Here is a 26624-nt window from a genome sequence, read left to right as displayed (position 1 = left end):
GGAGAAGGTTCAGAGAGAGAAAGAACATGCCTGAAAGCCTGGGGAAAGAGGGCAGAGACAGGCAGGGTGGCAGCACTGGTAATCCCGATACTTGGGAGGGAGAGGCAGGAGGATCAGAAGTTACAGTGTCATCCTTAGCTATATATTGAGTTTGAGGCCAGCCTGGGCTACATGAGAACCTGTTTTAAAGTAACCAGACATGGGGAGGCAATATGAACTCAAGAAATGAAAGTTGGATGTGGAACAGGGAAAGAATTCGTATGTATCTTATAAAGAGGAGGGAACCATCAGAGAATTCAAAGCAAGGAAAAGACATGGTTGGACGTTGACTGGGACTGGATTGCATGAGGCAGTAATCTCAGTGTGTCCCAACATGGCCAGCCCTGGCTGGGAATATTAAATTCTGTCTTTGGGACATCAGCACATGAAGTGCTGAAGGATGGAGGCATGGATAAAGGAACCCAGCTCCAGAAAGTGATATTCAGGGATCCAAGAACTCACCTCTTTCGGATAACTGTTGAAACTACTAGGCCAGAGTGGCAGAGCAGAAATTTCTGCTATACACATGTCTATCTTTGACCAGAAAACTTGCAAGGGACCACAATTACAATGGAAGAATGGCCAAAGTCATGCCACATCCACCTGCTTCCCACTCTTTAGGGGCCTTTTTGTTGTTTTGTTTTGCTTTTGTTTCAAACTCAACAGATGTGCCTGCCTCTGCCTTCCCAGTGCTGGGATTAAAGGCGTGCGCCACCACACCTGGCCCTTTGGAATCTCTCTTACTGCTCTCAATCCAGCATTCACAAGGTTCAGATCGGAAAGAAATCACTTCATTGATGCATAGGGCCATCCTGAAGGCTCAATACCTTGTCCCAAGGACACAGCCTGCTTTGTGGACCCTCCCAGGCCAAGGAGGGTGAAGCAGGCATGGGTTGGGCCCCTAGAAGCACAGAACATCTGGCCTTCAACATGGAAGAGAAGGTTAGAAGGGGAAGAGAAAGGCTTTCAAGGCAAAGAGCATGCTCGAACAAAGGAACAGGGCAAGAACTGGCAGAGCAGTGGCAGCCGCAGGGTCGGCCTGTGATGAGGCTGACAAGGGATGTGCTCGAATTTTGCTGTTTACGTAAGGGACCATGGGAGGGGCCTGTGAAGCAGGAGTAAATAGGCAGGGGACAAACTGAGCTCAGAGTTCCAGTTGTCCCTGGGGAGAGTCACTGTTCACACTTTTGGAGTTTAAGAGATAGAGAGGCAGCCGTGGCCCAGAACAGGAGGAGTATGGCATCAGACTCCCTGACTTTCCTATGTAGGCCGCATAGTAGTAAAGGTCAGCAAAGTGGTGCATTGGAGAAGGCAATCCCGGGGCTGGGTGTGGCTGGACAAGTGGTGACCGTAATTGGATAGAAAAATCAGGGACAAGATGGGCTGGGACAGAGCCTGGAACACCGGAGTACGCATGCGCTCCCCCCGGGGGCGCGGCCGTGCGCTCGAACGCCGAAGCCGCTGGCTGCGCACGCGCAGTTGCTTGGCGGGAATTTCGGAAGTCGCGGCAGCGACGCGGGACCGCGAGCCGTACTGACCCGGGAGAGGGCCCTCTGCACTGACGCCGAGTTTTCAGAGGTGACCTTGGGCTTTGTGTTTCAGGACCGGGGGCCCCCGGGCTGGACGGGCGTCGCTCTGGGGTCGGAAGTCGCAGACATCTCCCCGGATGTGGCCCGCTCGCCCCTGACCCGCCTCTCGGCCCGGCCCATCCCGCGCTCCCGGCGCTCCCGGCCGCAGGGCCTCGGAGACTTCCTCGCGATAGGACAACCGAGGGAAAGCCACTCCTCCCTCCCCGGCGCAGCGGCGAGCGACCCTGATTCCAGATTGTGGCTGGGGACGGGGCGGAGGGCTGGGGTCACAGCCCCGGTGGCATTGTTCCTGTGCCCCGGACTGGCCTCGTAAGGAGCCTGGGCCTCCTGATAGAGTAATAATAATACTCAAGAGTTGTAGACCGTATTAAATGGGCTAATGATCCATTGTCTGAGCTTGAGCCTGTGTGATCTGTTATACGGATTGTGATGATTTAGATCCTAAAGGACCCTTCTTTGTTCTTTCAGTATGGTCCCTCAGCAACTTTTCGTTTTGTTCTTTACCAAGCACCCCCCACATTCCGATGTCTTTTGGGAGGGAGAAATACATGCAAGATGGAGAGATGCCAGGCTGTGTCCCTGCCTCTCTTCGGGTCAGTTGTCTCTGACAGGTACTGGGAATGCAGCGCAGTCTGGCTGGGAAGACAGACATGTAAATATATTTTACAGCCAGTACTATAGAGAAAAGATTCGTGGACATCAAAATATGCCAAAGGGAAATGACTTCAATTTTTTTTTAATTAGTTAGTTATGTGCATTGCTGTTTTGCCATGGGTGTTGGATCCCTTGGTACTGGAGTTAAAGACAGTTGTGAGCTGCCATGTAGGTGCTGGGAATTGAACCTGGGTCCTCTTGAAGAGCAGTCAGTGCTCTTAACCACTGAGCCATCTCTCCAGCCCCGTGACTTCAAATTTAAGCTATATAAAAAAAGGATGAGTTTGAGGGCTGGAGAGATGGCTCAGTGGTTAAGAACACTGACTGACTGCTCTTCCAGAGGACCCGGGTACTCTCAACTGTCTGGTAATTCCAGTTCCAGGGGACCCGACACCCTTACACACAGACATACATGCAGGCAAAACACCAATGCACATTTGAAAAAAAGGATGAGTCTGTTTTGTGGGTCAAAGGAATATGTGTACAGAGATTAAAAAGTGGGATTTCCAGGTATGGAAAGATCTGGAGAGAATAAGAAGAGATGATGTGGGGTTGTTTTGTTTGTTTTCTAGTTTGGAAAACAAAGTAGATCCTAATACCATCGATGGAATTAGGGGCTAGTGAATCACAAAGTGCCTGGGAGCTAAGATAGGCTATATGTAGTAAGTTCTGCAGGAGAGCAGTCAGTGACCCCTGTGGATAGTCTTGGAGGAGACAAGTGAGGGCAGTTCAAGCACAAGACCTATTATGGGGTTGTGAAGCCCCTGTGAGACTGGAGCTGGAATGTGAAGAACGGATCGCCTCATTTTCCTATTTTCATTTCTCCATCCAGGATGACGTCAGTGACCAGAGCAGAAGGTGAGTTTTACAGTGAAATTCCGTGCCTCTTGCCTCAGGTTCAGGCTCCTGAACTATTACAGAACCCTTCTCTGGCTCCTGGTGGCTTTGGAATCACACGCTGTATATTTGCAGACAGGCTTCCTGTTTCCTTCACCAGAGAAATAGATTTCCTTCCCTCCTTCCTTCCTTCTGCCTAGGCTCCCAGGAAGCTGAGCCTACCAGTGTATGTCATCTTGTGGGGCCATACATTTTCTGTGTCACTGAGCAAAGGCTCAGATACTTGATTGTGGTAGATTTTGATTTTATATTTTGACTTTTCTATAACAAATGCTAGAACAGGAACCAATGATGTCCAAGACTCAGGATCATCAATTGCAATCAAGTCCCAACCCTTTGGAAGTGTTGCCTAAATCCTCTGCCTCCCTGGAGATGACGCAAGGCATTCCAACGGAAAAAAATCACCGCGGCTGGAGCCCTGAAAAGGGGGAAAGTTGTGATGCCAACCATCAGGAGAGACTTCAGTTGAGGTCACTTCATTTGTCCCCCCAAGAACAGTCTGTCCGTCATCAAGACAGAAGGCAGTCCTGGCGACGAGCAAGTATGAAAGAGATAAACCGACGGAAGTCATTGGCTCCCTTTCACCCAGGCATCACAGGTGGGGTGCTGTGTCCAGAAAACTGGGATTCCAGCCCAAATAAGAGGCAGTGAGTAATGAATGACAGGAAGTGTAGCAGAGTAGACACTCCTTGGCTACATTTTAGCTATGCAACTTTGAACACATCACCTCCTTGAGCCTCAGTTTCCGTACCTATAAAATAGAGAGAATCCTGTGGACATGCTCTTGTTTATATGTCCTAATGCCACACACCTAATAAGTGTTCAGTGTTAATTGGTGTTTACATATTGGCTGCTTATGATTTACATATGAACAGAAATTCTGGTTGCTAATTATTTAATCTGTCATCTTGTCTAGGATGCTAGGAATTTGAGTGCTTCCTGTGTCTTATACCTTAAAGTAGAACAGAAGGCGAGTGGGTTAATACCTGCCTGATTCTAGCCTTTATAACTATGACTCAGAAGGAAGATGTGCATAAAAATACATTAAGTGGGGATAGGAATATAGTTCAGTGGTGGGGTGCATACCTATTGTGCCTGAGGCCCTACGTTCAATCCCTGACACTAAAGAACAAAAAGTAAAATGGTTTTTGGGGATGCCATATTTGAATGTAATTTCTGATTTTTTTTTTCTTCTAAATTTATAATCATTTGATTTGCCGGTATCAAAGTACAGGACATAATGCGGAAATTCTAGTTTGATCTCGAGCTTCACTTCCTTTGTCTTAAGTCCTTCTCAGTAAACTGGGGGAAATAAAACCATAGTGCATATACTTGGCCATTAGTAGAGCCTCACGTGTTAAAGCTATTGTGATTTCTTTAGGGTGGTTACGTGTGTGGAAGGGAGCTGAGTAAACACAGCCAAGTTGAAAAACTGGTGTCATAGTGCCCGTGCACTTCACTCCCTAGACGTGCCAAGGAAGTTGTTGTCCAAGACTAGCCCTACCTTCATTCCCATTCTGTATAACATGGAATCAACCATGTAATAAGATGAATTATTTTTCTAGTTATTCTGGCTAATTGCCAGGTTTCCTTGGTTATAGCCAGAAAGAATCTGGTTAACAGCAGCCATAATCATTCAAGAGACAAGAATGCTTTTAAAATAGCCAGCTGAAGCCAAAGGGCAAGAATTCTTGCAGCCAATTCCTGTACTATATGATCATTGTTTACTGTACTATATGATCATTGTTTACTATACAACAATTCCTTTACTATATGATCATTGTTTACTATACAGTTCCTGTACTATATGATCATTGCTTACGATACAATAATTCCTTTACTATATGTTATTGTTTACTATACAATTCCTTTATTATATGTTAATGTTTACTATACAACAATTCCTTTACTATATAATAATTGTTCTTAAATGGAAATCATTGAGAACAGTATCTACAGCTTACGGACGTTTGGGTCAGTGACATGATTACATAAAGCACCCACCCAGTCCATTCTCATTGCTTGCTGTATAACCTTGAGCAAGGAGTCTAACCAGCCTATGTGCCACAGTGTTACCATCTGTTATCAAAATAGAATTGATGCCAGGCATAGTCATTCTTGCCTGTGATCCCAGCACTTGGGAGTCTGATGTAGGATTGCCAGGAGTTTAAGACCAGCCTGGGCTACTACATTACAAGACCATGTTTCAAAAAGCCCAAAACAAATGAACAGAAGATACTTGCTTTAAAATTTTAATGAGATGTGCATAACGGCAAAGAAAAATGTCTGTTATACAGCAGGTGTTCAGCTGGTGCTAGCTATTAATAGTAGATCACCGCAGGCAGCATGCTACCACTAGGAAAACAGGACTCGCTGGCAGACTTGGATTTGAAGCATGGCTTCTTCAGCCTGTCTTCAGACAGTTCCCTTCCCTTCCTTGAGTTTCTCCATTCGTAAAGTGGAGCCTATGCTGTTTACACGAAAACGTTTTTTTTTTTTTTTTCATTGCTGAAGATAATATTCAGGTCCATGCACATTCGAGGCAAGGGTTCATCCACTGAGCAAGCGAGCAAGAGCCCCCCAGCCCGTAGGACTGTACTAAAGCGCATTGCAGGGCCTGTTACAAAAACGCCATCTACATTATTTGTATCTACCTTGTTTGTTTGTTTTTAATTGACATACAAAGTAATAAATTTTATTATATTTTCTATCTACTTTGTTAAACAGAACAAGATTTTAATGTAATACATGAAAAGGTTCTAATAACACTTGAAAATTTGACCGCATGAAATTGTAAACTTTATTCCTCGGTTAACCTGGAAAAATTAGAATTCTCTCCTTACTAAGAGAAGGCAGCTTCTTGTCTTCAGCTGGGTTGCATGGAGAGGAAGGAGATTCTCCAGTTTTGTTGTCTTGCTAACTGTAGTGTGATGTTCCTTAAATGTGCTTTTTTCCGTCAGAGCTCAGCAGATCCATCAGTTTGAAGTTAGCAGGTAGCAAACGGCTGGGCGCTCTCCTGCTCTCCAGCTTCCAGGTGAGATCCGGGGTTGAGAAGTGTTCTCATTCACTGTTGTGTTACCGTCAACTTCACAGAGATGGCAGGACCAGTGATGAACTGAGGAGAAGAGGTTTTCCCTGCGGGGGACTGACTTAGAAGCCAGTTCTCACCTGGGCAGGCGGCCTTCACACTGAACTCTGCTGTTGCTAGCTGAGCAGCTGAGAGGTTTCGCAGTGTGTTTTACTCATTGGCAGCAAGTGATGAAAATAAATTGGGTAGAGGTCAAAATCTGTCGCTGTAGACATCAAGGCTGCCTACAGGGTAGACTAGTGTATGGAGCATATGATTTTTGTTTGTTAGTTTTGTTGATTTTTTTTCTTTTGAGACAGGGTTTCTCTGTGTAGCCTTGGCTGTCCTAGAACTCACTCTAAACCAGGCTGACCTTGAACTCAGAGATCTGCCTGCCTCTGCCTCCCGAGTGCTGGTATTAAAAGTGTATGCCGCCACCGTTTTTTTTAATTAAAAAAATTTTTTTTAAAGTTGTGTTTCATGTCTCACTGATGCTTATGACTGTTTAGATAAGCAAGTAATTTGTGAGAATGAAATGACTATTGTTTTCCCTGAGTTAAAAGTCAAAATGTAAGCTGGGTGTGATAGTGCATGCCTTGTGGGTGGACCTCTGAGTTCACGGCCAGTGTGTTCTACAGAGTGAGTTCCAGGGCAGCCTACAGAGAAACCTTGTCTCAAAAAAACAAAAACTAAAATCAAAATGGAGTGTGAGCAACAGAATTTTTCCTTATCTACTTACTTACATGAAAAGTGTTGGGTGGAAAAATTAGACCCTGTGTAGTTTCATCATAAAGTTTATCCTAAGCATCATAAAGCCACACATAGAGCTTGCCTGGGAGACTTTGGTGGTTGTACTGAAAATGCTTTTCTTTCTTTAGTTCTCTGTTGAGAAACTTGAACCTTTCCTAAAGAGCACTAAGGACTTCAGCCTTGAATGCTTTAGAGCGAAAGGTGAGTTGCTGAGCATAGCCAAGTGCTTTGGCCTGGACCCAGTCCCTCTCGGGACCAGCCAGCATGCTTTCAGTGTCCTTTTACAGGAGATGCTGTCTCTTTAAACCAGGTCCCTGACCTCTTGAAAAATTGCCCCTTCTTACTGCTTAGGTGACGCTTGTCTTCAGTGACAGCAGTTCACATCTCTGGGGAAAGTGAAATTGTATAGATAGCTGTGTTTAACTGCTTTTTTCATAAGTATAAAAACACTTAATAAAGTTGCCTTCCATTTAGCTATCTACCCAAATAAAAGGATAAAATTCTCTTTGGTATTTTTGTCTTCACGCCCCATATTAGTTAATTTTCTCTTACTATGATGCAACATCATGACTAAGGCAACTTATAAAAGAAAGTATTTAATTGGGCCTACAGTTTCAGAGAGCTAGAATCCATGATTGCAGAGCAAAGGCCTGGCAGCAGGACAGCTGAGAGCTCACATCTTAATCTGCTCTGGGAGGCAGAGAGCACACTGGGAAGGGCACAAGTCTTTTGAAACCTCAGAGCCCACCCCAGTGACACACCTCCAACAAGGCCACATCTCCTAATCCTTCCCTAACAGTTCCACTAACTGGGGACCAGTACTCAAACATGAGCCTATGGGTACCATTCTCATTCAAACCACCACGGCCATCCCTTTGGTGCTTTGGTGCTGACCTTGAATTTGCCATGCAAGTTCTCTACCATAAAGCTAAACTTCCAACCCCAAAGATAAAATACTGGCATACTTACAAGACTGTTTGTGTGAATGAGAGGCCGGAATGGGACCCTAGACTTAGGAACTCCTTAATGTCTTTGTCATGTTCTCCTGGTGAACATCTGTAATCTTTTTATTTTCTAACAAATTTATCCTCTCTAGCATCTTCTCTCTCTGAAGAATTGAAACATTTTACAGACAGGCTGGAAAGTGATGGAACTCTACAAAGATGTTTTGTTGAAGATTCAAAAGAGTAAGAGCAATTCCCCTTCTGTCCTTAATTATAACTGAGCTAAAACTTGATTATAATTACGCCATTGCTTACACAATAAACATTTACCCAGTGCCTGTGTACCACCACACTCTTAATTGTTTATTTTTGCTTTCTTGAGATAGGGTCTCTGTAGTCCAGACCGGACTCAACCTTGACAATCCTTTTACCTGGGATTATAGGCGTGAACTGCCATTCTTGGCTTGTACAAGGCTCTTCCAGATGATGAGGAAGGGGATGTAGTGATCCATGAGTCAAGTCCCTCTTGTCCTGTTTGTATTAGAGGAGATAATGCAGAGAAAATTTAGTTTCAGCTAGTGATAAATAAACCAGGAAGTCGGCAAGTAGCACAGTGACGTCAGGAGCAGGCAGCCTTGGTAGAGTTTTGAGAGAAGATCCTAGTGGTTTCATTTTGGGGCTGGAACAAAAGACCTGTGTAGTAAGAAGGAACAGCTGTGGGAAAATTGAGGGGGCCGCTCCTCTGATCTTTGATTGTCATGCACAGGGCAGCTCTTGTTCTAATGCTCTTTGCAAATAAGAATATTAGCAGAATGGGCTGGCAAGGTGGCTCAGTGGGTAAATGTAAGAGCTCTTGCTACACAAGCTGATGACCTCATTTCTATCCACACCTCCTTTGGAAGGATGCAAACCCATTGTTGAAAGTTGTCTTCTGACCTGTACACACTCTATGTCATATGCATACCTACACACGTGCATGTGCACATGCAAACACACGACTACCACTAATAATAATAAATAGAATTTATTGTTAAAAGGATACCACCCCTAAATTGGTAATCCTTCAAGGGTGCAGCGGCCATCACAACTCCACCCTGCAGCGGATCATGCACTTGGTCCAAGTTTGAAATTCATGCAAGGTCTGCCCATTCACAAGTTCTTACATTTTTGGTTGTGAGCCTAGCCTTTAATGGCTGAGCCATCTCTCCAGCCCCATTCACAAGTTCTTATCATTTCTCATCAGACATGAAATGTTTTAGCCCAACAGAATCTCTCGGAATGTGCATTTAAGCACAGTGGCTGCATCTTTGCTGGAGATGCTGTGCACATGCTTTGGTAGAAAACAGGAGCTGTGCCACTGCTAATCTGTGTTTGTCAGATGGCAGCCCAGGTCTGTCTGCAGTGCTTTGGCATTTTCAGTTCCTGCTTCTTTCCACTAGAAACAATCATCTAAGTGAGCCAAACCATAAGAGAAAGTGCCGAGTTAAGAGGAGCCAGAACACAGAAAGTCTCAAGAACCAAGTGAAAAGGTTTTGGCTTTTATTCTGTTTGCAGTAGTGATGGAGTTTTGAAGCTAGGGAGAAAAAGTATAAAGGACTATTTTTAGAAAGGTATGAATTGGAGTTGATGAGAAAAACAGATTTAAAAACCATTTAGCCGTTGCTAGTGCAAAGTAGATACTGAGTCCAAGAATAAATATTCTCTGAATAATAAATTATGAATAAATTTAAATACCACTAAAATTATGTAAGACATTAAAAGCAAGTGTTTGTTGAAGGATTCATATTAATCTCATAATATTATCTGTATTCTAGAAAAGCACCAGATTTTTCACTAGAAACCTCAGTGGCTGAGGTGAAAGAATATATAACAAAGTAAGTAAAATGGTTGAACCTTTATTGGTTTTTATTTATTGGAAAACTGAGCTTTGTTCTCCATCAGGGAAATAACTGAACGCGGAGAAAATGCCTGGTAAGCCTGGTGGAAGCACTCGTGTGTCAGCTCTAGAGCTGGGAGGCATGTGAGCAGCCCTGATAGACGGGGTGCAGTCAAGGAATAAGGGTGTTAATTTGATTTTAACAGCTTGTGTATTACTTGATTAAATTAATACCCTCTGGATCAGTTGAGCTTTCTAATCCTTTAATGACCTTTCAATGCATTTTATAACCAGATTACATGCCTAGAGTACTTATTGTTGCCCTGAGTAATTAAAAATGTGACCAAAAATTAACTGAATTTCCCTTCCTGAATTCCACAGGTTTTCTTTGGAACGTCAAACTTGGGATCAGCTCTTACTACAATACCAGAACGAGGTTCCACCCGAAGAGACGCCCAGGTGAGACCTGAGCACTGGAAAGGAGCAGCTAGCTGTCTTTTTACTTGGTGGAATTTGATTTGAGTTTATTTCAAATCCATTTGTACAAACTGAGTGATGAATCTGTTCTCATAGTTCAGTCAACTTTAAAGTATCGATTTGAGTGTCACTGTTTTCAGACACAGAACAGAACTGCTTCTAGGCTGTGTTTTTGGCTATCATTCACAATCCACAGGGAGATGGGCACATGGCCACCCTTGCACCTGTTCCCCTGGAACTGAGCCAGCATCGCTCCTCAAGAGACTTTAGCGAGTGAGTACATGGCCTTTGAGCTGTAGATAGGAGAGAGAACCTTGGTTAAGGCCTTGGTGAAAACACAAAGCCATGAAGGGAGTGGAACAGGAGGAGGTATAAGATGTGAGAGGCCGTCTTTGGCTAGGTAAGTCAGAGAAGGTTTGAAAGCACTAGATTTTGTTTTACTTCAGCATCTGAACTGGTTTTATTAGTTTAAAATGCAGTCTCACGAGGCAGTCAAGGTTGGTCTCAAATCCCCAGGTGTACATCAAATTCATAATCCTCCTGTCTCAGCTTCCCAGTTGCTGGGATTGTAAGTGTGTGGCACCACATATCTCTCAGCTGGTATTTGAAAGCTCTTCCCCCAACCAAATCTCACTCACAAAGGCAACTATAAATTGTTAGGTGAAACCCTAATTATAGAAGTGCTGGAAAGAGGCTTTGAGGAACACAACAGGGTTTCCCTCTCAAAGACACTCTTGCATATGGTTTCCAGAGAGTGATTGTGAGCTCCAGGAAAACTCCGTATTTGTTGTTGTTGTTTTTAGGGGATCGACTGAAACCAAAATCACTGAAGTCCAAGTGGATCCTACGACTTGTCTTGGCTCTTCCCAGAAGGAAGTCCTTCACACAAAGCCCGACTACCAGGAAATAGTACGGAATCAGAACCGTGTCTTTGCCTGCATGGAGTTAGTGGTTAGTGCTTCAGGCTTACTACGTGGGTTGCCCAGCTTTCTAGACTTGTCACCATTTCCTAGCGTTATGACATTCTGACAGTACCTGAGGTGACTCATAAGGAGGAAGGGGTTGTTTTGGCTGCTCATTTCAGTCTGTGGTTGTTTAAACCCTGTTGATTTGGACTGCAGCCATGCAATAATGGTGGTGGGAACATGTGACAGAGGAGACTACTCCCCTTATGAGGATGAGTAACAGGAGGGGGAGAGACAGAGGGTTAGGTCCTGATAGCCACTTCGTGCTCCCAAAAAGCTAAACTGCCACCTCCTGCTGGCGACACTCGAGTAGCAGCAGCCAAGCCTTTTAAAGTGTGAGCCTCAGGAGAACACGACGAATAGGAGCTAAGGCGTAATCTTTGGAAGTAAAAGATGTGTATGAGGATATCAACCTCTCTACCATGGGAAAACGAGGGGAAAATTTAAGTAAATATATAATGTTAAGTGCTAATAAAACAGTGATGGGGGTAAAGAATACAGGAGGAGCAGTGAGCTGCTATTTTACATACAGTGGCTATTAGCTCCTTTGTCATTATGCTCAAACAAAACCTAGAGGACTTGACATTTTGTTGGTAGAGGTTTGGGGGTCAGTCTCCTGGGGCATGGAGCAAGCTGGTGAAATGTGGGGTGTGGTTGAGTGGGTACCAAGAGGCGAATGTCTGGCATAAGCATTCCAGGCTAAAAGAGCAGGCCTAGGGGCTGGAGAGATGGCTCAGCGGTTAAGAGCACTGGCTGCTCTTCCAGAGGTCCTGAGTTCAATTCCCAGCAACCACATGGTGGCTCTCAACCATCTATTATGAGATCTGATGCCCTCTTCTAGCCTGCAGGCAAAACATGCCGACAGAACATTGTATACACAATAAATAAATAAATAAATGAATAAATGAATAAATGAATAAATGAATAAATAAAAGCAGGCCTAAAGCTCCAAAGCAGGAGCTTGCCTGGCAGTATGGGGAATCAGAGAAAGTCCTTTCTGTCTGCAGATGGATGAGCTGCAAGGATCAGTGAAGCAGCTGCAAGCCTTCATGGGCGAAAGTACTCAGTACCTCCAGAAGGTGTCACTACAGCTCAGTAAGTGCATCACTTGGGATAGAAACTGTCTTTTCAGGCAGAACGTCCTTAGACTTAAGCCATATGACTTGTTTTACTCCCCATAGTAAGTTGAATGTTGATAGAAATGCCATAGTGTAAATTCCATAAAAGCACTCCATGAAGATACCCACTGCTTTTTGACGGCTTCAGTTTTCAAGAATGCACGAAGTAAAGCTGCAGGTGCTTTCCCAGAGTTTTTCCTGGCTTTCTCTGTCCATTTTCTTATTTATCACACCATACTGGCTTTCCTACTAGACTGCCATCTCCTTGAGAACAAAGATTTTATGTGTCATTTAGTGGCCTTCACTGTCTGGCACAGTTTCCACATAGAGTTCCAATAATTGAAATGTGGTTTTTGGCTCCTTTCCTCTGCAGAGAAGAAAAGCATGGAGCAATTAGATTCTTCACCTGCTCGAAAACTGCTCAAACTCCACCTGCAGAATTCATCTACCACACAGTGATCAGGATCTTGTCAGCGGCCTTACCTGTAGTTTCTGTGGTGAGCTGCCAGGGAGAGGACAGGGAAGAGTGCCTCCACACATGGCAAGCTCATAGTGGTTTCCTGAGAGCTGGAAAGTTCCAACTGCAGAGCACTTTGACTGTTTCTGAGCGACAGCACATATGCATCCAGAAGAATGTTGTTAGAGACACTTTCCGAGGGAATGTCCAAGATGCTTGAAATGACCTTCAGAAACAGTGGCCCATTCCTTTAAAGGTCCTCAGGGTCAGCACTTTTTATCCCATGAAGATATTGTCAAGTTTTAAAACAATCCAAAGACATTTAGAACCAACCTTAATGAAATGTTCAAGGGGTCAAGTTGGGTTCTTGTCATAAAAGAAAGAAGCTAAAGTTTTCAAGTGTGGCACTAAAAATGGAGCATGAAATGTTGTTGCATGATGGGTATATTTGGATCATGTCACAAAATGCCCATTTTCTGAAGTGTCCTAATGTCTGTAGTGTGCTTTAGTTTTTAATACTGAATTGAGCTCCTGCAATCTAAATTTATGGCAAGAAAGGGCTGAGACGACTTAATTTTTTTCTCTGGAAATCCCCCTTTGCCCCGCTAAGAATCGACCCCAGGGCTTTGGCATGTGCTAAACAAACATTCTCACTGAGCTGCATCTTTAGTCCCCGAATTTTATTTTATTTTTTTTTAAAGTTGTTCTAGTTGCTGAATGATGCCTAGAACATAATAGACCTGTAAGATATGTTTTAAAAATCTTGTGTTGTCATTTCCTGTGACTGAGGAACAGTTACTTAACCTCTTGTCTAGAACATTTGGATAATGTTAGAATCCATGTTTTAAGGACACTCAAAGGATTTTAAATAGTAAAATCCTAAAACAATTATTATCAGTTTATTGCTGATGACTTAAAAAATTAGTAGATGGTAGAGTAGTTAATGAGGTGGGAAAGCACTAATGTCTGATTGGACTACCACACGGAGAATTCAAGCAGGCTGCTGCTATGTGCACAGGTGGAGACCAGTGTAGTAAAGTCTGGATTAGAAATAAATTTTAAGTTATGCCTAGTTATTGAAGATTGAGGATTTATATTGTCCAAAGTAGAACAAGAAAGGACATTCCAGATAGCCTCCAAGAAAGTATTTTAAGAGTCAAAGACAGTATTACTAACTATTATTTCTAAAGCAGAGAAGTATAACAAAGAGCGCAAACTTTGGAACATAGTTTCATCTCATCAGTTTGCTCTGTCTTCAAAGGTGATTATGCCTTCCTCCATTTTATTACATTCTATCACATTTTGTTTATTTGTAAGTGTTCAAACTTGAAGATAGGAAATGTGTTGTGTGTCTTCAACCACTTAAAAGGGCTAGAATATTAAAGAAAAAAACCAAAACACTAAAAACTTAGATCTCAGCACTCAAGAAGTAGAAATCAGGAGTTGGAGGCTCTCCTTGGCTATGTAGCAGATTCTAGACCAGTGGACTGCATTAGACCCTGTCTCACAATACTTAGTGAGCTCTAAGTATTATTAGTGCTTACCACAGCTTTATTATTGAGAGAGGCTTTTTTGTTTTTTGTTTATTTGTTGTTGTTTTTTTGTCATTTATAGAACATTAGAAATGTTTCCTAATTTAGCCAAGGATATATAGGTAGTGAGGGTAAACCAGCACAGTTCAGTACTTAGTAAATGTTAACAATTAAATACAAATCATATAATAAAAGGCTATCAGTATTAGTTTTGCCTTCATTCGATTGGTTTGGGAATAGTGCCTGATTAATAACAATGAGACTCAGAGTTTGGGGCCAACCTGGTCTACATAGTGAGTTCTAGGATAGCTCGGACTACATGGAGAGACCCTATCTCCAAAAACAAAAAAGGTTGGTTGTATTTGTTCTCTTTCTCCAAGAGAAAAATGATCTTTAGTTAATTATACTTAGTGTTAATAAGATAATAGGTTAATAAGCTCTTGAAAGAGATCACGTCCTGTATATTGGCTGCATAGCAAATTCTAGGCTAGTATGGTTATCTTGGAGTTTCCATTCCTGTGATAAAACACCATGGCCAAAATCAACTTGGAGAAGAAGGTTTGTTTTGTTTTACACTTTTAGGTAACAGTTTATCACTGAGGGAAGATGGCAGGAACTGTTAACAGGCCATCGAGCAGTGGTTCCCAACCTTCCTAATGCTGTGACCCTTTAATACAGTTCCTTGTGTTGTGCTGACCCCAACCATAAAATTATTTTGTTGCTACTTCATAACTAATTTTGCTGTTATGAATCATAATGTAAATATCTGTGATATGCGACCCACAGGTTGAGAAATGCTGTCTACCAGCTTGCTCTCTCATGGCTTGCTCAGCCTGCTTTGTTATACCATCCAGGACCGCCTGCTCACAGTAAGCTGGGCCCTCCCTCATCAGTCATCAATCAAGAAAATACACCACACAGGCCAATTTGGTGGGGGGGTTTTCTCAACTGAGATTCTCTCTTCCCAAATGACTCCCAACTTTATGTCAAGTTGACATAAAAGCAGCCAGCACATACAGGCTACGTGCACATTTTGATTCTGGTCTGGAGAAATGGGTTAGAGGCAAGTGTGCATACTGTTCTTGCAGAGAATGGAGTTCACATCAAGTCCCCATATTTGATAGCCCATAACTCCAGCTCTAGGGGAAATCTGCAACCTCTGGCCTAGTACCTGCTACATTCATGCACATCACCACGTACACGTAATTAACAATGAAAAATCTTTAATTGTTGAGTCATTAACTTAGAGTAACCATCTCTTCATACTCAAGCAAATGATGTGGCTGCCATTTGTTAAGAGGCGAAAGAGGACTAGGAATTTGAAATCTTGAGACTCAAATTCTAGCTCAGGAGTGCCAGATAATCTTGCATTTAGCTCTAAACTTTGTTAAAACGAGTATGTCATGGCCCTTAAAGGCTTACTAATAATTTAACCAACAGGAATAGATAGACGGGTCCAGACCGAGCTTTTCACAGTTCAGGGCAGGTCTGAGCCACAGTCTCTGAGGCCGCAAGAAAAACTACAGTCAAGATGGCGCTGCTAGGCTCTCCGGGCCTGGCCACCATCTTTCCTGTAGTTCCCAGCGTAAGCGAGCGCGTCGCGCATGCGTAAATCCCCGGCTTCCCCAGCGCGCGTGCGCAGCGCAGCGCCTCCCCCTCCCCTCGTTGCTGCCGCTGCTGCTGCAGCTGCTGTTGACTGACGGCCCGCGGTAGCGCTTCAGGTGAGTGAGCGCCTCTGCCACAGCGGGCGGAGGGCGCGCGGCGCAGTACACCCGGGTGTCGCTCCCTTGGGCGCTGCGGACCGATGCCCACACGGCAGAACCCAGGTCCTCGCGGTCGGCCTCCTCCGAGCCCCCGGCGCCCTGCGCGTTCAGCCCGGCCTCCCGCGCCGCTGCCGGCACCTAGCCCGCGGGGCACAGCGTGTGCCTGGCTGGGGTCGAGCCTCTCTCCCGAGGCCTGCACCCTCCGTCGCAGGGACCCTCCGAGGGTGTCACGGTCTTCCCGGCTCCCACGGCGCAGCTCGGAGCTCCTAGATCTGAGCATCCCCCTGCCCCGCTGCCCCTCACAGCCCCGAGAGTTTTGACAGGGGCCTTGACTCGCCTTCGGTGGGTTCCGTCCCAAAGCCACAGAGGTCTCCCTCTCTCCTGGGACCCCATGACCCCGGTTTGCATAAAGCCCACTTTGTAGTCGAGAAAACTGAGGCACTGGGAGGTGAAATGCCGAGTCCAAGGTCATGGGACCGACAAGTGACACACACGGCCAGCGCGCTAACTCGGAGGCTTTGGGGCTTTCACGGCCAGAGCTGGTGGGATTTGATCTTGTATCTTTAAATTTTTTGGAAACACACTTGTCATTTATAGAGTTGCTTTTAGACGTCGTAAAAGTGGGCTACGGATAGAATTTGTCAGTACGATAGCAGAGCTGTTGTGATAACAATTGCGATGTTAATATGAGCTGGCTCTCTCCCAGATACTCGCCTTGTGCCAGTACCTTGCTAAGCGTTTTATTAAAATTGGTTCACCTTTGTACCTCACTGCTTTCCCTCCAATGCTTCCTCCCTGCTTTTCCTTGAAGATTTTTTTTCCCTCCCTGCAGAGCTCTCCTCCCTGTCACAGGTAGACTGGGAGTCTTGGCTTAAGCAGGGAGGCTCTCCCCTGGTGGTTCCCTGACGGAACACAGTAAGCTTTGCTTACATCCACCTCCCACCCCACTCCACCCCACCCCCCAAGGTATAATTAGCCTTCCTTTTCTAGCTGCCAGGACTAGGCAATAGGACAGGGCTGGCTGGACTTGTGGAGGTGACAGAGCAGATTTAGCCAGTACTCACCTCCTTTGGGGACTGTCTGGCTCTGCTCCAGAACGTTTTCAGGCTTTAAGATAAAAAGGGAAAGCGTTGACAGGGGTGATGCAGACTCTAAGACACCTCCTTTGATTTGAGTCCCAAATGAACAGCTATAAAAATGTGTGGATTTTTGCCCCCGAAATAACTAGCTCAAACTGTCTTTTCCTTCCTTAGCAAATCCTCCTCCACACTTTAAAGGCTCCACAAAATTTTCACCTTCCTTATAAAGCCTTCCCTGCTTAATTTTCCCAACTAGAATTAAATAATACACTACAGGCTGCAGGCCTGTGTCTTACCTTCAGGGCTGTTATCCTTTCGAGGTCAGGCACCATCTCTGCAACCCCTAGATGCCAGGCTCCCAGTAGACCCTTGGTAAATACTGAATTCCACTGTTCCTTGTTCTTACTCAAAGGTGATGTTTTCTTGCTGTCCTTCTGTTAGTCCTCTTGTCCTTCAGTTCCTCTTTGCTCTCCCTCCCTTTAGACTTATCTTCTGATTATCCCCACTCATCCTGAGTCTACCCTTTTGTTTTTGAAAGTTTGCAGATAATGGTCTTGCATCTAGAAGTCTCCCCTACCGCGGAGCTTGGTATGTGCTTCGTTAGCCTACGGAGGAGTTTTTCTTTTTATGTGGCAGTAGGAGTACCCAAGGCTTATGACATTTTAGTCTGTACTGAAGTTTGTGTGAGATGCTTTTTTTCATTCTTTTGCTTTGTGTGGCTTATTACCCTAGGTGACATGAGAGTGATCATAGTTTTTATTGTATATCAATGCATGGTATTTATAATAAAAATTAATAATATCCACAAGGCCCTTTTGGAGACAGCAGATATGTGCATAGGTTTTCTTCATAAATGAGCTGCTGCTGCTTTTGTTTTGTTTTGTTTTTAGATTTATTTATCTATTTGTGCCTGTGTCTGTGCATATATTAGATCACATGTGCCCCACAGCATGCATATGGGGCTCAGAGGACAATTTTGGAGAGTCAGTTACTATGCAGGTCCTTGGGATTGAACTCAGGTTATCAGGATTGGGGGAAAGTGCCTTTACCAGCTGAGCCATTTTGCCAGCCCAATTATTTTATTTTTTTAAGCAGAGCCTCACTTTGTAGGCCAGTCTAACCTCAAACTCTTGATGTTTTGACCTCAACCTCTGGAATATTGGAATTACAGGCACATGCCACCAAACTTAACTTAATAATGTTCTTTTAAAATTTTTTAAAATTTATTTATTGGGGGGGCACAATGCTATGCTGTGCCTGTAGAAGTCAGAGGACAACTTTGTGGAGTCAGTTCTATATTTCAGGAACCGAATTCAGGATGCTAAGCGAGCATCTTTACTACTGAAACACCCTAAAACTTCTTAAAGAGTTATTTAAAATGATTTCCTGATACTACAGTGAATTATTATTGTATATAAGTTATAGTGATGAGTATTGTAGAAGATTCAGAATTGAATAAAAAAATGATTCCTTTTCAAGCAGTTTACTAGCTGACTAGGGAACACTATTTTAACTGTGACATATCTAAACATTGCCACATTAAGTTACAAGCAAAGCAATATGAGAATATAATGAAATGATAGTCCAATGTGGGAATTATTCATTTTTTTTGAGAAGGGGTCTCTTATATCCCAGGCTGTCCTGAACTCCTGATCCTCATGCCTCTATCTAAGTGCTGGGCTTACTGGCATGTGCCACCACACCCAGTTTGGAAAATACCATAAAATTATATTCAATCTGAAAACAAGCATTGATCTTACCTTCTCTCTTTGGTAGACAGTATCCTGAGAACTGAATTTGTCCAAGGTTATAGAACTGAGACTACAGCTTGACATTCCAGACTTTTTATTCATTAAGGATTTGCCAGGGCAGAGAGGATAGCTCAGTGGTAGAGAACATGACTAGATGTGTGAGGCCTTGGAAATCATCCCCAGAATCTTTTTTTTAAAGTTACCAATGTTTCTCCTTTGTGTGAAGACATTAACCAGCAACTCTTAAAATTTCTGTTTATGTGTTTAGATCAAGAGGTAGAAGAATTGGGAGGCAGAGGCAGGCGGATCTTTGTGAGTTCAAGGCCAGCCTGGTCTAGAGAGCGAGATCCAGGAAAGGTGCAAACCTACACAGAGAAACCCTGTCTCGAAAAAAAAAGAGAGAGAGAGAGAGAGGTAGAAGAGATAAATGCACTCATGGCTATAAGGAGCATCTGGTCTATTAGGGAGAAGATAACTGTTCTGGACCGCTGAGGACAGTGTATAGATAATGTCAAGGTAGATGGGAGAGGGATTAGGTGTGGTGTGGGACTTGGGGAAGAGGTCAGGAGTAGTATGCACAACAGCAGAGAGGCGGGGGAAGAATTAAGATTTTCAGAGCTTAGCCGGGCGGTGGTGGCGCACGCCTTTAATCCCAGCACTTGGGAGGCAGGGGTAGGAGGATCTCTGTGAGTTCAAGGCCAGCCTGGGCTACAGAGTGAGTTCCAGGAAAGGTGCCAAAGCTACACAGAGAAACCCTGTCTCAAAAAAAAAAAAAAAAAAAAAGTATTTTCAGAGTTTGGTAGATTGATAGTGTCAGAATTGAAAGGACAAGGAAAGCATTTTGAAGTTTGGGTGACAAAACTGAGACAAGATAACAGTGTCTGCCATGGTTAAAGGGTGAAAAAACAACCAAAAAAAACCCTGACTTGATCATATCAGAACTGTAGTTCTTAACCTCTCCTGTGCATCAGTCAACTAGACAGCTCATTAGCACATTGCTTCTCTTGCCTCCAGAGTTTCTGATTCAGTAGGTCTTAACAGGGGCCTGAGAACTGAGTTCTAACACATTCCCAGATCATGTTGATTCTCCTAGTCTGAGGGCCACACTTTGAAACCCACTAGATGAGAATATTGAAAAGCTGTTCAGAAAATGTCAAAGAGCTTGTTCCAGAGAAGGAGAGAGAGAAGAGGGCGTGGGGCGGAGGGAGGGAGGGAGGGAGGGAGGGAGGGAGGGAAAGACTGAGAGACTGACTAAGTGTGTTACTGGCATGGGTCAGTTCTGGAAAAATACATATAACACCATAATAGTCACTTCAAAAAATGAGATATGGGAGCCTGAGGAATTAGTTTTGAAATTTATACCTTTGTAAGTTATTTTTACAATGTGCATGTATTGCTTTTGTATTTTAAAAAGGAAATGAAATGAAACCTTCTTGAAGATTGATATTAAAATATTTATGGATTTTAAAAAGAGCTCGATAAAGTGATCGAGTCATACTACAAACATTTTTAGTGCCTGCTGTATGGCAGATGCTGGTAGCTTCTGGAAATACAAATCGTTTGCTAAAGCGTCGAGTCTGGTGATAGGGCTCTACAAATAACAACTCCAGTTAGAATCACAGTGAACTCCCTAGTAGTAGGGATCAGGGCCTAGCTGATAATAGGCAAATGATGAATGGATGATCAAATCCAGGTAAGAAATAAGGACAATAGGAAAGAAAAGACCAAATGGAAGGTTTGTTTTTGTTTTTATTTGTTTAATTTTTTGTTTGCTGGGTTGCAAGAGTGGGGAGTGGGCTATGTGTGTGCGGAGGGTGGTGATAAGCCTGGATAAGCAATGTGAAAGGAAACAGTTCACCAGGAAGGACTCTAGGAGGTAGAAACAGGAGGATCGAGAGTTTAAGGTATTCTTGGCTACATAGCAAGCTTGAGGCCAGCCTGGATTACAGAAGACCATCTCAGAAAGGTGTGCCAGGGAGGAGAGGGACTCTCTGAAGTCCAAAGATTAATAATACTGCAGGTTTAATGCTGAAAAGGTGTTATCTATTCTGAGAAATTCCCATTCCACTTATGAGGCTGCTTGAGAACAGCTTGCCAAGATTGAGAACACGTATTTATAGGATTCAGGGTTTCCTTTGGTAAATGAAAAAAAAAAACCTTTAGTTATAGTGCTAACTCTATTGTATTTATAACTATAACCTATAATTTTATCATTACTTCCCTCCCATATTCACATAAGATTAACTGATATATGAAGGACATTTTAAATAGAAGAATGAATTGCTTTGAACTGGGTATGTAACTCAGTAGTAGAGCTCATGCTTAGTATACCCCAGGCTCCAGGGTTTGATTCCCAGCCTCCCTTCCCTAGAATGGTATTCTCTTTTGAAAAAGAAAAAAAAAAAAATCCTATGTTTCCTATAATTAACCCGAGAGGGCTTGACATATTATCAGTCCTAAGTAAATATTTGTTGTTGTTGGCTATAGGAGTGCACAGTGAAGGAAGTGTGCCTCCTTTGCATGCTGAGTTGCATTCCGTGGAAACATTAATTACGGTACTGAGCATGCTATGCTATTAAACCTAATGTGGGGCTGTGAGTATAGAGCTGTTGGTCTCCTTGACTATTTATGTGTAGGAGTTACTTTTTGTCTTTCCCAGAGACTGACTAAACTAATTAATATTAGTTTCCTGGGGCTGACAAAGTGACTTAACAGGTCAAAGCTCTTGCTGGAAAATGGAGTTTGGTACCTGGATCCCATATAATGGTAAAAGGAAAAACTGACTCCACAAAGTTGTCTTCTGACCTCCATGTGCTTGCTGTCTCCACACCCATCATACACACACATACACACTTGTAAATTTTGTTGTCGTTGTTTTTTTTTTTTTTTTTTTTTTTGAGACAGGGTTTCTCTGTATAGATTTGGAGCCTGTCCTGGATCTCGCTCTGTAGTCCAGGCTGGCCTCGAACTCACAGAGATCTGCCTGCCTCTGCCTCCCAAGTGCTGGGATTAAAGGCCTGGTCCACCAACACCCAGCTTTGTAAATTTTTTTTAAATATATGAATTCCCTAAGTATAGGTAGGGGTGGCTTCCACCAAGCTTTGACTTTGTTATTTTATCAACTAATGCCCATAGTCTACAGTCTGAATTTTTCAGTTGGTTGATCAAGATTCAGTTCCAAGTACAGCATTCTTTATACTTCATCTCTTGACTCATTAAAACCTTTTGTTACATATTTTGTAGTATCTTTTTTTTTTTTTTTTTTTTTTTTTTTTTTTTTTGAGACAGGTTTGCTCTGTAACTTTGGAGCTTGTCCTGGCACTCACTCTGTAGACCAGGCTGGTCTCAAAATCACAATCACCTGCCTCTGTCTCCCAAGTGCTGGGATTAAAGGTATGTACCAACACAGCCTGGCTTTTTGTAGTATCTTTAAGGTAGATGCTGTTTTGACTTTTAGGAAAATAGCTGTCATCTGGGGGAACTATCAGTGTAATGGCTTACAAACTTATAAATCTAATAAATTAGGATAAGGAAACCCTATGTATATCATCAACGTACTATAAAATTGCTTCCCAATTCTAATTGTAATTTAAGATTTGAAATCATATCAACTTCCCATTAATAATTGTGGTAATTTTTCAAGAAACAACATTTGTTTAAAAAACAGTTTATTAGAAATGACAGGGTTTTTTTTTTGTTGTTGTTTTTGTTTTGTCAGAGCTGAGAACTGAACCCAGGGCCTTGCACTTGCTAGGCAAGCACTCTACCACGGAGCTAAATCCCCAACCCCAGAAATGACAGTTTTATCGGTTTATCCTTAGAGTACTTCTACATTTTATACCTTAGGTTTCAGTTCATGATTAAAAAGTGAATGAGCCTCATGGTAAAGCTCAGTGCTAGAGTCCTTATCTATCATGCATGAGGACCTAATTTTGATACCCAGTTTCAAAAAAGAAAAAGTGAGTGCTTTTATAAAATTATGAGATCTTAGCAGCAAGACCATTGTACATTAATCTTTAAAACTTGGCAGAGAGAAGAGTGAGATTAGGTTATTGTCTCTGTTCCTGAAGTTGAGAAGCTCAGGGTAGGGGTGGGGCCAGAGGTCCTCCCAACAGTCTTCAGCCTTGAAAGATGCTGCTGTGTTGAAATGGTGTCGATGTGTTTTGACTGTAACATAACTTGGGTCCTTAGACGTCCTATGAGTAGATTGCTTTTCCAGTTACCCCAGGTAGCTGTTCGTCTGTTCCTTGTAATAATAGTCAAAGTTTGTATATTGCTTTTCTGTAGCATGAATCGTAAAGGTACTTATTAATGAAATCAAACCTGAGGCCAGTTATTGGGGTGAATGCTGGAAGATCAGAGAAGCAGAACAAGCCACAGCCACCTCACCAATTCCTCAGTTGATCCTATTTCCTCAGACTGGAAGCCTCTGCATCCTCATCTGAATGGCATTCAGCTGAACTGCTACTCAAAAGCCTAAAAGCTTAACCAGCCAAATGCTTCTAGTTCCTGGTCTTCATGCCTTATATACCTTTCTACTTTCTACCATCACTCACTGGGATTAAAGGCTCACTTTCTGGGATTAAAGGCGTGTGTCACCATGCCTGGTTGTTTCCAATGTGGCCTTGAACTCACAGAGATTGGCCTGTGTCTACATCCTGAGCTAAGATTAAAGGCATTTGCTACCACTACCTAACCTCTATGTTTAATATTGTGGCTGTTCTGTCTCTGACCCCAGATAAGTTTATTATAGTGCACAATATTTTGGGGAACACAATACCACCACACTTTTCTGTTTTCAAAATTTGCTGATCATGAAATTCCTAATAGACTTTAGAAATGTGTTAGTTAGTTTTCTATTGCTATGATAAAATAACATGAACAAACCAACTTATAGAAGAAAGCGTTTCTTTGGGACTTATTGTTCCAAGGGTTAGAGTCCATGACCATCATGACAGGAGCATGGCAGCAGTCAGGCAGACACGGTGCTCGACCAACAGCTGAGAGCTCATATTTTGAGTCACAGCCAGGAGGCAGAGTGAACTAATTGGGAATGATGTGGGCTTTTGAAACTTCCAAGCTCCAATGACACACCTCCCCCATCAAGGCCATACCCTCTAATCCTTTCCAAACAGTTCTACCAACGGGGGACCAAGTGTTCAAATATATGAGCCAATGGGGGCCATTTTCATTCAACCCACCACAGAAACCAAACCTGAAAAAATGAAGAATTAATGAGCAGTTGGCACCAAACAGAAAAAAGTGTTAATAGAGACTTGTCCAAGATTTGGATGCAGAATGCTAAAGTTCAAATTCTTGCTCTGCTGCTTGCTAGCTGTGTGGCTTTTGGCAAATTATAAAGTCAAGCTATGCCTCAGTTTCTTCATCTGTGAAAGGGGGAGGATTACACTGCCTAGCTTATAATTGTTGGAACATAATATAAAATAATGAATGGATAAAATGCTCGTCCTGGTACCTAACGTAGGGTAAGCACTCAGTAACTGGCAGGTATGAACATGAAGTACTGCTGTTAGGGTTCTTGTTTGTCATTTACCACATTCACACTGTAGAAAGAAACAAGTTGTTTTTGGGGATTCTGCCTTCAGCTGGTAAGAACCCGGAGCTCTTCCAAGCTCTGTACCAGGGCCTTGCCAGCAGTAGCTTCCCTAGAGTCTTGAGCTGCGTCCTTCAAGAGTGGAAGGCAGAAGGGTGTGTTTCTGGTGCTAGAGTTACTTTAGACAAGCCTTGTATTAGAAGACTCTCTGTTAGTTGGGAGTCTGTAATTAACAAGATATCTCTATGGGGATTGCTTTGTTCTAGCAGTTATCTGTACCAAGACCCTGGAATGAATAAAATGAACACATAGGGCAGACTTGGATTTCCAATTTGGCAGTCTCTGCAAATCTATTTACCACCTGCTGCCAAAACCCAAGAATGACTTAGCAAAAGGGTGGGTGGGGGTCTGTTGTAAGGGGTGTGGTTATACCTTATCCAGGGCCAAGGAGAAGCAAGGGTATTTCCTGTTAGAATGAAGATCTATGAGTATACCTCAACAGCTGCCTTTGACCCTCACCCCCCTCTTTTGCTTATGGAGGGAGGGAGGTAGCATCTGAAACTATTTCTTCCTGTAAAGAGATATACAGATTTTCATTTGTGCAGGGAAAAATCTGTGAGCTAGATTTTAAAAGGTCTATTTGTTCCATGGAGTTGGTTTGTTTATTTGGCTTTCCAGGCTGTCTCTTGAGATCCTTTGCTTTATAAAGGGCCCCTAGGGGACAGCAGTGAAACCAACATCCATTACCCTAGATGCTTGGGAGGATGCTTAAGTCAATGGTTTTATGATTAGATTAATTCAGGCTTTAAGCCTGACAAAACGTAAGAGTCAAGTCATCACATAATTGTGTTTCTTATAGATGGAAGTATGGAATGTAGCCCAGTGTCCTGGAATATCTTCCAGAATCTAGGCTTGGTGTCCAAACAGTGGTCTTAGCCCCATATACATTCAGGTGCGTGGATTTAGTCAAATCACTTTAATTTTCTGTCTCTTCCTTATTGGAGGAAAGGGACACTGCTGAAGACCAGTGCTTCTTCACCTTAGTTGCATTTAACAATTACCCATGGACCTTTAAAAACAATGCCTAAGTCCTGCCCCAACCCGTTAAAATGATCTTTAGGATTGAGGCCTCGTATTGATATTCTTTTTTTTTTTTTTTTTTTTTTTTCTGGAGCTGAGGACTGAACCCAGGGTCTTATGCTTGCTAGGCAAGCGCTCTACCACTGAGCTAAATTCCCAACCCCCCCCCCCCGTATTGATATTCTTTAAAGCTCCTAGGTCTAATTGTAGCGAAGAAAACTGTAGACAAGATGACCAGGGATTTTGTTGCTTTTAATTTAAATGTTTTAATTTGTGAGAATTTCATACATGACTACTGTATTTATATAATGTCCACCTCTCCCTCTTTTTCCTCCAGCTCCTCCTGTGTCTTCTTCCAACTCCTCAAATTTACAACCTCTTCTATTATTATTATTAAACATCTATAAATATACAGCACACGACCTAGTTGGTCCATTTAGCGTTATCCATATGTATATGGGTTTAGGGCTGACTATTTTAGATTGGGTAACTTATTAGGGAGTTTGTCCCTAGGGAAAGTTGATTGTCCCTCTCTCAGCAGCCAGTAATTTCCTGTAGCTCTTCATCCAGTGTGGATCTTCTGAGATTTCCTCCATCTACATTAACATGTCAGCTGGTGTTGTCATTATGTAGGCCTTGTTTAGGCAACCGTATTAGTGAGATTTCATGGGCACACCTTCTCCATTTAGAAGATACTATCTGGCAGATATCCTGGTCACCTGACTTTTAGTCTTTCTGCCCCCTCTTTGGCAGTGTGGTGTGTAGTTGCATTGTAGACATATTGGTTGTAGTTGAGCATCACACAGTCGGTTGTTCTCTGCGTTTTGTCCAGTTGTGAATTGATTTATTTGGTTTTGTTTGTTTGTTTTCTTTTTTTTTTTTTATTTTAAGATTTATTCATTTATTATGTATACAGTGTTCTGTGTGCATGTATCCCTGAAGACCATAAGAGGGCGCCAGATCTCCCTACAGATGGTTGTGAGCCACCATGTGGTTGCTGGGAATTGAACTCAGGACCTTTGGAAGAACAGC

The 26624-nt window shown here is 43.0% G+C and overlaps 2 protein-coding genes across 7 annotated transcripts in view; both read left to right on the top strand.

Moving 5' to 3' along the window:
- Window positions 1-1479: 1479 nt before the first annotated feature.
- Window positions 1480-14573, top strand: Dsn1 (DSN1 component of MIS12 kinetochore complex). 3 transcript variants are annotated; one of them, XM_037205380.1, is made up of 11 exons: window positions 1480-1617; window positions 3115-3140; window positions 3462-3777; window positions 6140-6213; window positions 7125-7197; window positions 8093-8183; window positions 9755-9814; window positions 10198-10275; window positions 11097-11244; window positions 12266-12353; window positions 12750-14573. In XM_037205380.1, exons 3-11 carry the CDS (start codon window positions 3468-3470, stop codon window positions 12833-12835), a joined length of 1008 nt encoding a protein of 335 aa, XP_037061275.1. In that variant the 5' UTR covers window positions 1480-1617; window positions 3115-3140; window positions 3462-3467; the 3' UTR covers window positions 12836-14573. The 3 variants fall into 3 exon arrangements, with proteins under 3 accessions (XP_037061275.1, XP_037061276.1, XP_037061273.1); XM_037205381.1 differs by having other exon boundaries at window positions 3457-3777; window positions 11097-11202; XM_037205378.1 differs by having other exon boundaries at window positions 3457-3777.
- Window positions 14574-15982: 1409 nt separating this feature from the next.
- LOC114681853 (protein NDRG3) overlaps window positions 15983-26624 on the top strand; it is a 67740-nt gene continuing 57098 nt past the window's right edge. For all 4 annotated transcript variants that reach the window (XM_028855611.2, XM_028855609.2, XM_028855610.2 and 1 more), the window contains exon 1: window positions 15983-16086. The gene's annotated coding sequence lies outside the window, so the exon portion shown is untranslated. The remainder of the gene's footprint in view (window positions 16087-26624) is intronic.

The sequence above is a fragment of the Peromyscus leucopus genome, chromosome 4 (assembly GCF_004664715.2).
Source record: "Peromyscus leucopus breed LL Stock chromosome 4, UCI_PerLeu_2.1, whole genome shotgun sequence".
Classification (NCBI taxonomy): Eukaryota; Metazoa; Chordata; class Mammalia; order Rodentia; family Cricetidae; genus Peromyscus; species Peromyscus leucopus.
The sequence above is the reverse complement of the archived record's forward strand: the minus strand, read 5'-3'. Positions and strand labels throughout refer to the sequence as shown.

Excerpts from the sequence above, each read along its gene's own strand:
- Dsn1 (XM_037205378.1), top strand. The coding sequence starts at position 3,116 with ATGACGTCAGTGACCAGAGCAGAAG. Across the intron at positions 6,214-7,124 it reads TCCTGCTCTCCAGCTTCCAG|TTCTCTGTTGAGAAACTTGA; the intron begins GTGAGATCCGGG and ends TTCTTTCTTTAG. Across the intron at positions 12,354-12,749 it reads GAAGGTGTCACTACAGCTCA|AGAAGAAAAGCATGGAGCAA; the intron begins GTAAGTGCATCA and ends TTTCCTCTGCAG.